General features: G+C 46.9%; 2 protein-coding genes across 4 annotated transcripts in view; both read right to left on the bottom strand.

Moving 5' to 3' along the window:
• The window catches only part of GGA2 (golgi associated, gamma adaptin ear containing, ARF binding protein 2), a 59,564-nt gene extending 52,395 nt beyond the window's left edge, over positions 1-7,169 (bottom strand). Inside the window, exon 1 of the mRNA XM_021931824.2 lies at positions 4,577-7,169. Within this exon, the coding sequence (XP_021787516.1) occupies positions 4,577-4,627 (51 nt within the window). The 5' untranslated portion in view covers positions 4,628-7,169. The remainder of the gene's footprint in view (positions 1-4,576) is intronic.
• The window catches only part of EARS2 (glutamyl-tRNA synthetase 2, mitochondrial), a 34,756-nt gene continuing 26,122 nt past the window's right edge, over positions 4,823-13,456 (bottom strand). Inside the window, exons 6-10 of one of the 3 annotated variants that reach the window (XR_641334.4) lie at positions 12,187-12,340; positions 11,945-12,075; positions 8,036-8,171; positions 6,317-7,258; positions 4,823-6,223 (exon numbers count right to left, since the gene is read on the bottom strand). Coding sequence is in view for 2 of the 3 variants with exons in the window: in XM_003916674.5 (XP_003916723.1) it covers positions 7,175-7,258; positions 8,036-8,171; positions 11,945-12,075; positions 12,187-12,340 (505 nt within the window). In the remaining variant the exon portion in view is untranslated. Of the gene's footprint in view, positions 7,259-8,035; positions 8,172-11,944; positions 12,076-12,186; positions 12,341-13,456 lie in introns of all 3 variants that reach the window. The other 2 variants (XM_003916674.5, XM_021931825.2) reach the window with 2 other exon arrangements.

The raw sequence follows: 13,456 nt of genomic DNA, 5'->3' as shown, positions 1-13,456 counted from the left end.
TGGAAGTTGAGTTGAGGGAGGGTACTTAGGAGTTTCCTTGCTGTTGGGAGAGAGCCATAGAAAGCCACCCTCTCCCCAGCTGACATGAAGGAGGAAGTGCACAGGCCTGACTGCTGCAGGCAGCCAACTGTGGCTGCTGCAGATGCTGTGGCCAGGAGGGCGGAGAGAGAGAAGGACCCTGGGCCCTCACTTATGTCACCACATGTGTAATTAACCAATCCTGCAGCCTGCCTTACCCATGAACTTCCTGCTAAGTAGGATAACAAATCTTATTTAAGATTTATTGCTCTGTTGCCCAGGCTGGAGTGCAGTAGTGCAATCACAGCTCACTGCAGTCTTGACTTCCTGGGCTCAAGTGATCCTCCCGCCTCAGCCTCCCTAGTAGGTGAGACTATAGACACATGCCACCATGCCCAGCCAATTTTTTTCTATTGAATCTGGGTTTTATTATTTGCATGGGATGAAACACTTATACCTTTAACCAGTCAAAGAGCCATTTGGATCTCACATCTGCCTGGTTTCTCAGCAGCCACTTCTACCTCTCTCCCGACTCCTACCCTTGGTCCAGTCCTGACCAACTTTGTGAAGCGTTATTTTTCATCCCTCTCCTTGGAATATCCTTCCAACCCCCATCTACCTGGGAAACTCCTACTCATCCCTCAGAACCCAGTTCAAAGGTCACTTAGTCTGTAAAGGCCCAGCTATCCTCCCGCCTCAGCCTCTCAAGTAGCTGGGACCACAAGTGCTCACAATGCTCAGCTAATTTCTGTATTTTTTTGTAGAGATGGGGGGGTTTCACCATGTTGCCTAGGCTGGTCTCAAACTCCTGTGCTCAAGCGATCCTCCCCCATCGGCCTCCCAAAGTGCTGGGATTACAGGAGTGAGGCACCACACCCAGCCAACAACTTCTAATTTTAGTCCCCACTAAACATATGTCCGTCATCTGTCCGTCATCTGTCCCCACCCTTCACTTCCAAGCTTTGTCAAAGGTAGTCTCTCCCAGATAGCTGGATTCAATGCAAATTACAGGCCACAGACTGGACTGCTAATTATAACGGCAAATCTTGCGAAAGAGGAAAGATTTCCCCACTTAGATGGAAGTGATACTGGTAACTGTTAAGAGTCTGGCAGTTAGACCAGCTGATGAGTGCCACTTCTGAAGAAACTCATCTTACTAATATAGTCCTCTAACATTTTTTTCCTCATGAGATCTTGACCCTTACTATGTATCTGGCAACGTGCCAGGTGCTATGGTTATACTAAAAGACTGACTTCCTTACTGCCATAATCTCATATTCTTTTGAGTAAGATAGAGAGTAAATACATACAAATACAATATGTAATTTCATATAGTAAAGAGTACTATGAGGGCAAAAATAAAGTAGGATAAAGGCAGTATGAATGGAATTCCAAATTTGGCTATAAATATGTAATTTTCTGGAAAGGGGAAAGGACACTTTTTTTTTTTCTTTTGTTGAGACAGTCTTGCTCTGTCACCCTGCCTAGAGTACAATGGCACTATCCTGGCTCACTGCAGCCTCCACCTCCCTGGGCTCAGGTGATCCTCCCACCTCAGCCACTCCAGTAGCTGGGATTACAGGTGTGCATCACTACACACCACTAATTTTTGTATTTTTTTTTTTTTTTGTAGAAACGGGGTTTCACCATGTTTTCTAGGTTGGTCTCGAACTCCTGGGCTCAAGTGATCCACCGGCCTCGGCCTCCCAATGTGCTGGGATTACATGCGTGGGCCACCATGCCCAGCCCTGGAAAGGATACTCTCTAAACAACACTGAAAAAGAACATGCTCAGAGCAAGGAACTGGTTTCCCACTCACTAAAGTGAGTCCCCTGCAGCCATGATCATAGAATATGACTCCCACTGACCATAGCTGATTGGACCAGGGGTAGACACCTGACCCAGGCTAGGCCAATCAGATACTCCCCTGCAAGTTTGTATGTGGAATACTGGTTATTTAATTGGTGGTGTAGGAGAAGAGAGATGATTTAGCTTCAGGGCTGGGGCATTTGTTGGCCAAGTGCAGAGATAAAGAGAGAGGCAGCCTGCAGAGGGAAAACAAGGGGAGCAGACACACACAGAGGGGTGAATGTTAGAAACTGTGCCATCTCAGAGGAAGAGCAGACACACAAAGAGGGGTGAATGTTAGAAAATGTGCCATCTCAGAAGGCCGAGTGGCTGCCTTTGGTCCCAACAGGTTTCTAGGTACAGATTCCATTCTCTTGTGAGGTCCAGTTGGAAGTCCTGCCCTTTATATCTGTGAGAGTCCTAATTCTTCCAATAAATTCCTTTCATGGTTTCAGTTAGTCTCAGTGTGTTTATACGCATTGCCACCAAGATCACTGTTTCTAAGGATGAAAATAATGGTGATAGTGATACCTAACATTTATTAAATGCCATGCAATGTTCTAAGAACTTCATATATGTTGCCAGGCATCGTGGCTCATGCCTGTAATCCCAGCACTTTGGGAGACTGAGGCGGGAAGATCACCTGAGGTCGGGAGTTCGAGACCAGCCTGACCAACATGGAGACACCCCATCTCTACTAAAAATACAAAATTAGCTGGCTATGGCAGCACATGGCACATGCCTGTAATCCCAGCTACCTGGAAGGCTGAGGCAGGAGAATCACTTGAACCTGGGAGGCGGAGGTTGCAGTGAGCCGAGATCGTGCCATTGCATGCCAGCCTGAGCAACAGGAGTGAAATTCTGTCTCAAAAAAAAAAAAAAAAAAAAAAGAACTTCATATATATTATCTATTCCAATCCTTACAACTCTTTGAGACAGGTACAATTCTTATTCCTATTTTGCAAACAAGGAAACTGAGGTACAGAAAGTCACACGTGAATAAGGGGCAGAATGTTTCTGAATCTAGACAGCCTCTGTGCCCTTCACTGCTGCAGTATACTCTCAAAACACCGGGGATGGGCTTGAGGTTATTTAAAATGTATGAAATTCCTTCAAACACTTTTACTTAGCCAGGTGTGGTAGCATACACCTGTGATTTCAGCTACTCAGAAAGCTGAGATGGGAGGATCTCTTGAGCCCAGGAGTTAGAGCTGCAGTGAGCTATAATTGTGCCACTGCATTCCAGTCTGGACAAGAGAGCAACATCCTCTCTCTTAAAAAAACAAAACAAAACAAAACAATAAACTAGTCTTACTGATCCTGAGCAAAACCCCCAAACAGAAGACAAGACGCCTGGAGCTGCTTTCAACATAGCACAGCACACTCCACATGAGGAAGAAGTAGCAGCAGCTTTATTAATTTCGCTTTTTTATTAATTTTTTTTTTTTGAGACAGAGTGTCACTCTGTTCTCCAGGCTGGAGTACAATGGTGTGATCTTGGCTCGCTGCAACCTCCCCTTCTGGGGGGTTCAAGAGATTCTTGTGCCTCAGCCACCCAAGTAGCTGGGATTATAGGTATGAGCCACCACACCTGGCTAATTTTTGTACTTTTAGTAGAGATAGGGTTTTACCATGTTGGCCAGGCTGGTCTTGAACTCCCAGCCTCAAGTGATCTACCTGCCTTGGCCTCCCAAAACGTTGGGATTATAGGTGTGAGTCACCATGCCCAGCTCTAATTTAGTATTTTTTAAAAACTGTGGTAAAATACAGAAAAACATAAAATTTACCATCTCAGTCATTTTTAAATATGCAGTTCAGTGGCGTTACATATCTTTATAATGTTGTGCAATTATCACCACCATCCACCCCCGTAACTTTTCATCTTGTAAAACTGAAACTCTATACCCTAAACAGTAACTTCCCATTTCTGCCTCCCCAAGTCTAACAACCACCATTCTACTTTCTGCCTCTATAATTTTGATTATTTTAAGTACTTTGAATAAGTAGAATCTTACGGTATCTATCCTTTTAACTTTATTTTATTCATTTTTTTTTTCTTTGAGATGGAGTCTCACTCTGTCGCCCAGGTTGGAGTCCAGTGGCGCGATCTCCACTCACTGCAAGCTCCGCCTCCTGGGTTCATGCCATTCTCCTGCCTCAGCCTCCCGAGTAGCTGGGACTACGGACACCTGCCACCATGCCCAGCTAATTTTTTGTATTTTTTAGCAGAGACGGGGTTTCACCATGTTAGCCACGATGGTCTCCATCTCCTGACCTTGTGATCCGTCTACCTTGGCGTCCCAAAGTGCTGGGATTACAGGCGTGAGCCACCATGCCCGGCCTATTCATTTTTAGACACAGGATCTTGCTCTGTGGCCCAGGCTAGAGTGCAGTGGTGCATTCATAGCTCACGACAGCCTTAACTCCTCAGTTCACATGATCCTCCTACCTTAGTCTCCCAAGTAGCTGGGACTATAGGCATATGTCACCTCACCTGGCTAAGTTTTAAGTTTTTTGTAGAGACAGGATCTCACTATGTTGCCCAGGCTGGTCTCAAACTCCTGGCCTTTGACAAGCCTGCCACCTTTGCCTCACAAAGCGTTAGGAAGTATTTGTCCTTTTGTGACTAACATTTCATTTAGCATGAAGTCCTAGAGGTTCATCCATATTGTAGATATACCAGAATCGACTTAGTATTTTGACCACTCACTTTGTTAAAAACTCTCTCTTGACTGTGAGCCAAGGAGCTCCTTGTAACCATTCTTAATGTCTTAGAAACACATGCTCTGACAACACTCAGTAGATCAGGGTTAAGCTTGGACTCTGGATCTGCACAGATCTGAGTTTAAGTCTTGGTTTTCGCCTCGTACTATAGCCTCAGAAGCTTTAGTTAACTTTTCAGAGCCACGGTTTCCATATCTGTAACAGAAAAATAAAAATACTGCTTCTCTCATAGTGTTATAAAAAAAAATTTACTGAGATAGAAAGTATCTCAGGATGGATTAAGGCATTTATGAGCATTATGTGACACCTGGGAGTGGGTGAGGCTCATGTAAGTGCACGATAAATTAAAATATTGTTATTATTGTCCCCTTCTGTGGTCAACCACCTGTTGTTTCTGCCATTACATCTTCTGGAGAAAGCTCCCTAGTTTTCCTTGGGAACAACTTTTCGTCCATTGCATATAATCCCTGTGAAACTACCTATTACTCGCCAAGGAATGGTAGCAAGACCTCAGCTACCCCAACAGATACTCGCTCCTCAGAATCTGAACCTTGAGCAGAGTTATCCAAAACTGAGGGGAAAACACGGAGAAATTAACAACAGCAAAACGGTTGTAGTTCATGTGTTGCCACCAAAGAACTCAGACAAGACTCGCCATTAACTCCTGTAGCCAATTCCTGTCTATTCCAAGACCTGGTTTTCTGGCTTTTCCGTAGATGCTGTGGCTCTCTTATGGCCTCCAATAAACATAAGTGAGGCAGAGCTGGTTTCTATTGTTTGCAACCAACGAACTTAATGGATTCTGTATCAGAAAGAACTGGTATATTCTTTAAGCAAAGACTAGGACTCTATGGGGCTCAACAAACTCTGTAATCACCTTTCCACTCCCCTGGACAAAATAAATATATTAATTGTCTACTGCTGGAGCGCAAATTATCCCCAAACCAAGTAGCTTTAAACAATAAACATTTACTATCTCACAGTTCATGTGTGCCTGAAAATTCCAGGGCAGCTTCTCTGAGTTGTTCTGGCTCAGAGTCACAAACGAGATCAGCCAGGACTGCAGTCATGTGGCTGCTTGGCTGGAATTGGAGGACCGGATTCCAAGATGGCGCACTTCCATGGCTGTTGGTGGGAGGCTCGATCCCTTGTCATGTGGAGCACCCCATAAGGCTGCTTAAGTATTTTCATGACCTGGAAGCTGACTTCCCCCAAAGTAAGCAATCAAAGAGAACAAGACAGAAGCCATGATGTATTTCACGACTTACCCTCAGAAGCCAAACTCTCCATTTCTTCAATAGTGTAGTGGTTACACAAGTCAGGCCTATTCAATGGGGGAGGGAACCACACAAGGATGTGAATAGAAAAAGGCAGGGATGGTTGGGGGCCAACTTAGAGGCTGGCTACCATGCAGGGGAAGCCTAGAAGCCTTGTAGGGGTTTGTCTACCCCGCCACCATCCTCCTTTCACTTGCTACTCCTCTTCACTGAAGACCCCAAGAAGCATATCTCATTTCAGAAACCAGCAGAGATGACGACTTGTAAGTCATGGAGGAAGGAAGAGGTGGATTTGAAGAGAAAGCCACAAAATAGGCAGGGTGGAGATCTCCAGTCCAAGGACCAGGTCTGGAAGACTGGAAAAGCGGAACATATGACGTTTAGGGAAGGGAGACACAGGCTGCCCCAAGGCTCAAGAATAAAGGGTAGCATAAGACAAGAGCGCTTACCCTTGGCAGTGGAGTCACTTCTCCTTTTACAACCCCAAAGAAAGGCTGGCATCCAGTTCAGCCCTGCTTGTGTCACGTATCCTTTACTGCTCTGAGTCCTTGGGGCCTGAGAACTGGGACCCATGAATCCCGCTGCCCAGCTTCTACAGGCTAAATTGTGTCCCTCTAAATTCTTACGTTGAGAAACCCCCAGCACCTCAGAATGAGACTTTACTTGGAGAATGTGCATTTAAAGAAGTGATTAAGTTAAAATGAGGCTGGTTAAAGTTAAAATCCAGTGCAACTGGTATTCTTAGAAGAGGAACGTTGGGCACATAATGAAACCAGAGATGTGTATGCATGGAGGGAAGACTGCACAAGGACACAGTGAGAAGACAGCTGTCTGCAAGTCAAGAAAAGAGGCCTTCAGGAAAAACCAGGCCTGCCACCTTGATCTTGAACCTCTAGCCTCCGGAAATGTAAGAAAATAAATCCCCGTTGTTTAAACCACCTGGTTCTGTGGCATTTTGTTATGGGGACCCTAGCAAACTGAAACCCAGGGCTTCTGCATTGTTCCAGGATGTTAGCTTTTCTATGAACTAACTCCGAACCTCTGCTGTGTAATGTGTGAGAAACCAGACCCAGAGAATGCCTTTCCAGAGTCAAGGAGGTTAGATGGGTTGGGCTTCCCCAGCCAGCTGACAAGGACGGGCCGGTGGTGGATCCATAAATGCACTTGTGTGCAGCCAGAGATTGTTTCCACTCTTAGTTCCTTCGGCAAACTTCCCAACAGGCCCCAGGCCTCCTTCTGGTCTCTGAAAGCTGTTTCTAAGCTCACAGGTTCTCAGGGCGATCTCCATTGCCCGACACATCCTCTCCCTAGCTGGAAACCACCTTCTGGATCCGTTCCCGCACTTCCTTTGGTCCCAAGGACAACATCATCTCAGCTACAGGAGGTCCTTGCTGAGAACAAAAAAAGCAAATATTGCCTTACTACCTTAAACTGCCTAAAGAACTGAAGCTTAGCCTCAGTCTGCAGAAATTATTCCCAGGCCAGCCCCCACACTGCTGCCTGTGTTCTGAGGATCCATGCTTGTGTTATTTCCCTGGACAAGGATGGGTCCTAGGAGCCTGTTTCTCCCCCAACCACAGCCTTTTTTTTGAGATAGAGTCTCACTCTATCACCCAGGCTGGAATACAATGATACGATCTTGGCTCACTGCAACCTCTGCCTCCCAGATTCAGGCAATTCTCATGCCTCACCCTCCCAAGTAGCTGGGATTACAGGCGCACCACCACACCCAGTTAATTTTTTGTAATTTTAGTAGAGACAAGGTTTCACCATGTTGCCCAGGCTGGTCTCAAACTCCTGACCTCAGATGATCCACCTGCCTAGGCCTCCCAAAGTGCTGGGATTACAGGTGTGAGCCACCATGCCTGGCCTGTTTTTCCCATATTAAGTAAGCTGTTGTTAGGTCTGTTATCCCCAATAAACTGCAAACCCCATGAAGGCAGAGATTATGAATGTGTGTTTCATTCTATACTGTATCCACTGTACCTAACACAATGCTTGCACATAGTAGGTACTCAATAGTGTCTGTTGATTGACTGAATGAGGGGAGTGATCATATTTCTTTCATCCTTGTATCTTGAACATTGAGCTCAGTGCCTGCCAGGAAACAAGTTCAAAGGATCAATGAGGGGCTCCAGGGAACAATCCAACCTGTGTCCCTGCCTCACCTGCTGTCCACTGAGGGCCACCCGGAGGAGTTTCATCACATTACTGTACTTGGTGCCTTCCAGACCTTCTGATAGCTTCTTCAGTTCTCCACTCAGCATATCCTGAGTTAAGCTCATACCAGATCTTTCTAGAAGCCTAGAAGAAGAGGGCCAGTTTACAGGGTCTGCATGGGCCAATGGCAAGTGGGTGGGAGGAAGGGCTTCAGAAGGTTATTGATCAGCTACAGTACAAGCAGCACAACCAATGTTCAAGCCTGTTTTGAGGGAGATGAGGAAGATATTGACCACTTTCTCCCTTATCCAGGTCGGGAAGGAAAAACTACCAAGGGACCACACACAGAGAAGCCAGTGGTCACAATGCAGGGAGGTAAGAGGTGCCATAAGAGGCTTTACTCATTGCTACCTCTGTGTCATTCAATCTTTATGCCTCAGTTTTCTCATCTGTAAAGTGGGGAGAATAATAGTATCTGAGGCTGGCACAGTGGCTCACGCCTATAATCCCAGCACTTTGGGAGGCTGAGGCGGGCAGATCACTTGAGGTCAGGAGTTCGAGACCAACCTGGCCAACATAGTAAAACCCCATTTCTACTAAAAATACAAAAATATTAGTCAAGAGTGGTGGTGGGCGCCTGTAGTCCCAGCTACTCAGGAGGCTGAGGCAGGAGAATTGCTTGAACCCAAGAGGAGGTTGCAGTGAGCTGAGATCGCACCATTGCACTCCAGCCTGGGCGACAGAGTGAGACTTTGTCTCAAAATAAAAAAATAAATAATAGTATATGTCCTGCACAGGGATCTCCTAGAGAGTTAAAAAGAGTTATAAAGCACCAACTGCCTGAACACATGATAAATACTCAGAAATAGTACTTTTTTTTTTTTTTTTTTTTTTGAGATGGAGTCTCACTCTGTTGCCCAGGCTGGAGTGCAATGGCACGATCTCAGCTCACTGCAACTTCCACCTTCCGGGTTCAAGTGATTCTCCTGCCTTGGCCTCCTGAGTAGCTGGGATTACAGGCGCGTGCCACTCTGCCCGGCTTATTTTGTATTTTTAGTAGAGACAGCGTTTTACCATGTTGATCAGGCTGGTCTCAAACTCCTAACCTCAGGTGATCCACCCACCCTGGCCCCCCAAAGTGCTGGGATTATAGGCATGGGCCACCACGCCTGGCCAAGTATTACATTTTATATTTGAATTTAAAAATTTAAGAAATTAGTTAAGTACATTCAAGAGCTTTGAGACATTACAAAATGATCTTAAAAGAAACAGGTCTGCTTGTAGGCACGACAAAAAAGAAACTTAGGAATAGATTTGACATAGAATGGATAATTTCTGGGAAATTATCTGAAATATAGCTTTAATATTGGTAGAGGGAGACTTCGGAGACTTCTTTGGAGACGTAGCCAAGAAGAGAAGAAATCAGAAGTCCCCACCCAACTCCAGCAACGGTCCTGCCACCAACTTGCTATGGCTGTTCTTCCACAAATTGAAGCCTCTAGGATTCCAACGGGCCAGCAACCAACCCCCACATCCTGGCAGTCCAGCTGAGCAAGATGCTCTCCCCAAAAGCTTTAGTTTCAGGAGAAATTCTCCAATCAGTTAGAACTGGACTTGCAAAAATTTGCCCTGGCCCTGATTCTTAGTCAAGAGATGGGAATAGGCTGGGGATGAGTATATTTCACTGCAACTTCCCAGTTCCTCTCATTTTTCAAAAATATTAATTTTTTTTTTTTTTTAAAGGGAAAGGATCTTGCTCTGTCACATAGGCTGGAATGCAGTAGTATGATCACAGCTCACTGCAGCCTCAAACTCCTGGGCTCAAACGATCCTCCCACCTCAGCCTCCTGAGCAGCTTGGACCACTGGCGCCCACCACCATACCTGGCTAATTTTATTTTTACTTTTTGTAGAGATGGGGTCAAGCTATGTTGCTGAGGCTGGTCTCAAACTCCTGGCTTCAAGTGATGCTCCCATTCACCCTCCCAGAATACTGGGATTACAGGCATGAGCCACAGCACCCAGCCTCTCCTCAGTTATTACTGGAGATTCCAAAGCAGAGACACTGAAGAGGAACTGAGGCTGGACATCTTCCTGGTACAGATGATCTGTGATGGCAATTCTGACCCTGCCTGCTCAAATATGGTCCAGGCAACTGCATTCCAAAGTCAACTCAGTATGGACCACTACTGCCTCAGGGAACTGGGTTCATAAGTGATTTGAAGAAACAGCCTTTCAGTGCAGCCAGATTTCCTTACTAACTGTCAGCACTGAAGCAGATGAGTTTCAATTTCAGACAAGGGTGATCATTCTTACTGCATCATCTCTATGTTCTGAGTGTTTGTGTTCCCCTAAATTCATATGTTGAAATTTTAACCCCCAAGGGGACAGTATTCAGAGGTGTGGGCTTTGGGAGGTGATCAGGTCATGTGGGCAGAGCCCTCATGCACAGATGAGTGCCTTTACAAAAGACACCCCAGAGAGGTCCCCCATCCCTCCACCACGTGAGGACACAGCAAAGGGCCAGAAAAGGGAAGGGCCCAGGAAGAAGGCCCTCACCAGACATCGAATCAGCAGCACCTTGACCCTGGACTTCTAGCCTCTAGACTGTGAGAAAGAAATGTCTGTTGTTGAAGCCGTCAGTCTATGTTATTTTGCTATAGCAACCCTATGGACTGAGACAATTATTAACTGGGTCACATGAGTACTGCTATTTACAAAATCCAGGAGATGAAATACTGAAGACATAAAATATAATGTGAGAAAAAAGCAGACACTCTCCCCAGTGGCACTGCAGGGAAGCAGGCTGCCGAGGAGCTGATGAAAGAATAACAGGCCCCAGGCCAGGAAAAATGGCAATTCCAGACTCGCTAGAGCTGGCCCAGAGCTTGGCATGGGAATAGAAGGGATTTCTAGTGATCTGGCAGCTCCTGAACATTTGGATATCAGCTTTCCTGACTCGAGAGGGAGTCCCAGAGCAAATCTGAAATCCAGCCTCATGGTGGAGAAAGGCAGTTATGACACTGAATCCTGGTGAATTAGAACTAATAGGCCCCGGCCAGGCACATGGCTCACGCCTATAATCCTAGTACTCTGCGAGGCTGAGGCGTGAAGATCGCTTGAGCCTAGGAGTTTGAGACCAGCCTGGGCAACATGGCAAGACCTTGTCTCTACAAAAAGTAAAAAAATTAGCTGGGCGTGGTGACCTGTGCCTGTAGTCCCAGCTTCTCAAGAGGCTGAGGTGGGAGGATGAGCCCTGAGCCACTTCCTGCAGATTGCTACATAAGGAAGAAATATAATTCCACAGGGGACGTGTGCTGTCATTTCTTTTGTCCGGTAGAGAAACTTGCCCTCTAGTTACCTGATACAGAGCCTCTGCAGGAAAAGTGGTCAGCATCGGGGAGGAGGGGCAGAAGGGGAAAGGCAGAGAGAGAAAGCGAATCTTGGTAATGGAGTACTGACTCCTGCATTAAGCTGTGCCTCCAGCAGCCCTTCTTCTAGCATCTGCAGCTACATAAGCAATCATTCCCCTCTTGCCTAAGTCAGCTTTGGTTGCATTTGTAATTGAAAGTTATTACTGTTAACAGTAAGAGTTAGCATCATCTCTCTCTTACCAAGAAGGAAAAGGAAGCTCAAATAGGTACAGTAACTTGGCCAAAGTGAAGCCGCCTGAGCAAGGTGACATAATCTGGTGAGTACATGGCAGAGCTGGGATGCAACCAGGTGGGTGCAAGCAGTGAACACAGGCCTATGTACAGGGAAAGCCCGGTCCTCCAGATAAGCCCTCCCACCAATGAAAGCCACTGGCCATGAGGTTGTGCTGGGGGCCCAACAGCCTAACCTTGAAGGAAAGGGAGCCATGGGAGGGAGAGGGGGAAGGAGGGTGTGGAATCCTGAGCTCAGCCTGCGGGTACTCACCCCAGCACACGCTTGGCAATCACATCCACCTCCTCCGAGATGGCGTCCAGCTGTGTTCGACCCACCGCAGGGCGAGTCCACAGATAAGAGTACACTGGGGACACCAAGTCCTGCAGGCGGCAAATGTGACCCTGGGGAAGGAGGCAGTCATTGAATGCACTAGTGACAGGGCTCTGGAAGGGAGGAGGAATTGAAGCACCCAGTAGCCCCTCCCTCAGCCTCCCAGACCCCTGACACCACACCTGTCTCAGCAGGAGGATCCTCTCCACGTAGATTGGGTTGAGGACATCCCTATTTTGCAGTTGGCTCCCAAAGGCCTCCTCCACAAGGGCCTGCAGCTTCTCCACCAGCTGGCACCTCTGGCTCTCATTGTTCACCAGCCGCTGGAGGTGCAGCCTGCGGAAGAAATCAAGGGGCTGCCCTACTGTCAACACCCCAACCCACCCAAACCGTCTCTCCCCTGGGGAGAGGGTGAAGTTGGAAGAATGACATATCAGGTTCCATGAGCCCTCCCTTTCGCAAGCTAGAAGTAGAATTCTCTTTACATTTATAAAAAGAAAGAGATGTGACTAAGGTCACAAATAGCCTGAAAGTCCCAAGCAACTCGGAGACATGCTTTGTTTTTAGGGGTTTTGCTTTTGTTTTTGTTTGAGAGTCTTGCTCTGTTGCCCAGACTGGAGTGCAGTACCACAATCATGGCTCACTACAGCCTAGACCTCCGAGGCACAAGTGATCTTCCCACCTCACCCTCCCAAGTAGCTGGGCCCACAGACACATATCACCATGCTCAGCTAATGTCTTAATTTTTTGTAGAGACAGGGTCTTGCTATGGTGCCCAGGCTGGGCAACAAGCAATCCACCCAGCTTGGCCTCCCAAAGTACCAGGATTACAGGTGTGGGCCACCATGCCCAGCCACGTTTTCAGTGTTTTCAAAATAGTAGCTGACATTTTATTTTTATTTATTTATTTTTGAGATGGAGCCTCACTGTGTTGCCCAGGCTGGAGTGCAGTGGTGCAATCTCCGCTCACTGCAACCTTGGCTTCCCAGGTCACCTGCCACTCAGCCCTATTGGACCTGGAGAAGCTTTTGGCCAGGTGCAGTGACTCGCTTAATCCCAGAACTTTGGGAGGCCGAGAAGGGAGGATCACTTGAGGCCAGGAGTTTGAGACCAACCTGGGCAACAATAGCGAGATGCCATCTCTACAAAAAAATATTAAAAATAATAAACTTAGCCTGGTGTGGTGGTACACACCTGTAGACAGCTACTCCGGAGGCTGAGGGGGAAGGATCACTTCAGCCTGGGAGTTTGAGGCTGCAGTGAACTGAGATGTGACCATTGCACTCCAACCTGGGTGACAGGGCAAGACCCAGCCTCTAAAATATATAGAAAGTGGCATTTTTTTTTGAGACGGAGTTTTGCTCTTGTTGCCCAGGCTGCAGTGTAATGGTGCAATCTTGGCTCACTGCAACCTCCACCGTTCAAGTGATTCTCCTGTCTCAGCCTCCTGAG

The sequence above is a fragment of the Papio anubis genome, chromosome 18 (genome assembly GCF_008728515.1).
Source record: "Papio anubis isolate 15944 chromosome 18, Panubis1.0, whole genome shotgun sequence".
NCBI classification, from domain to species: domain Eukaryota; kingdom Metazoa; phylum Chordata; class Mammalia; order Primates; family Cercopithecidae; genus Papio; species Papio anubis.
This window is presented reverse-complemented; position numbering and strand designations above follow the sequence as displayed.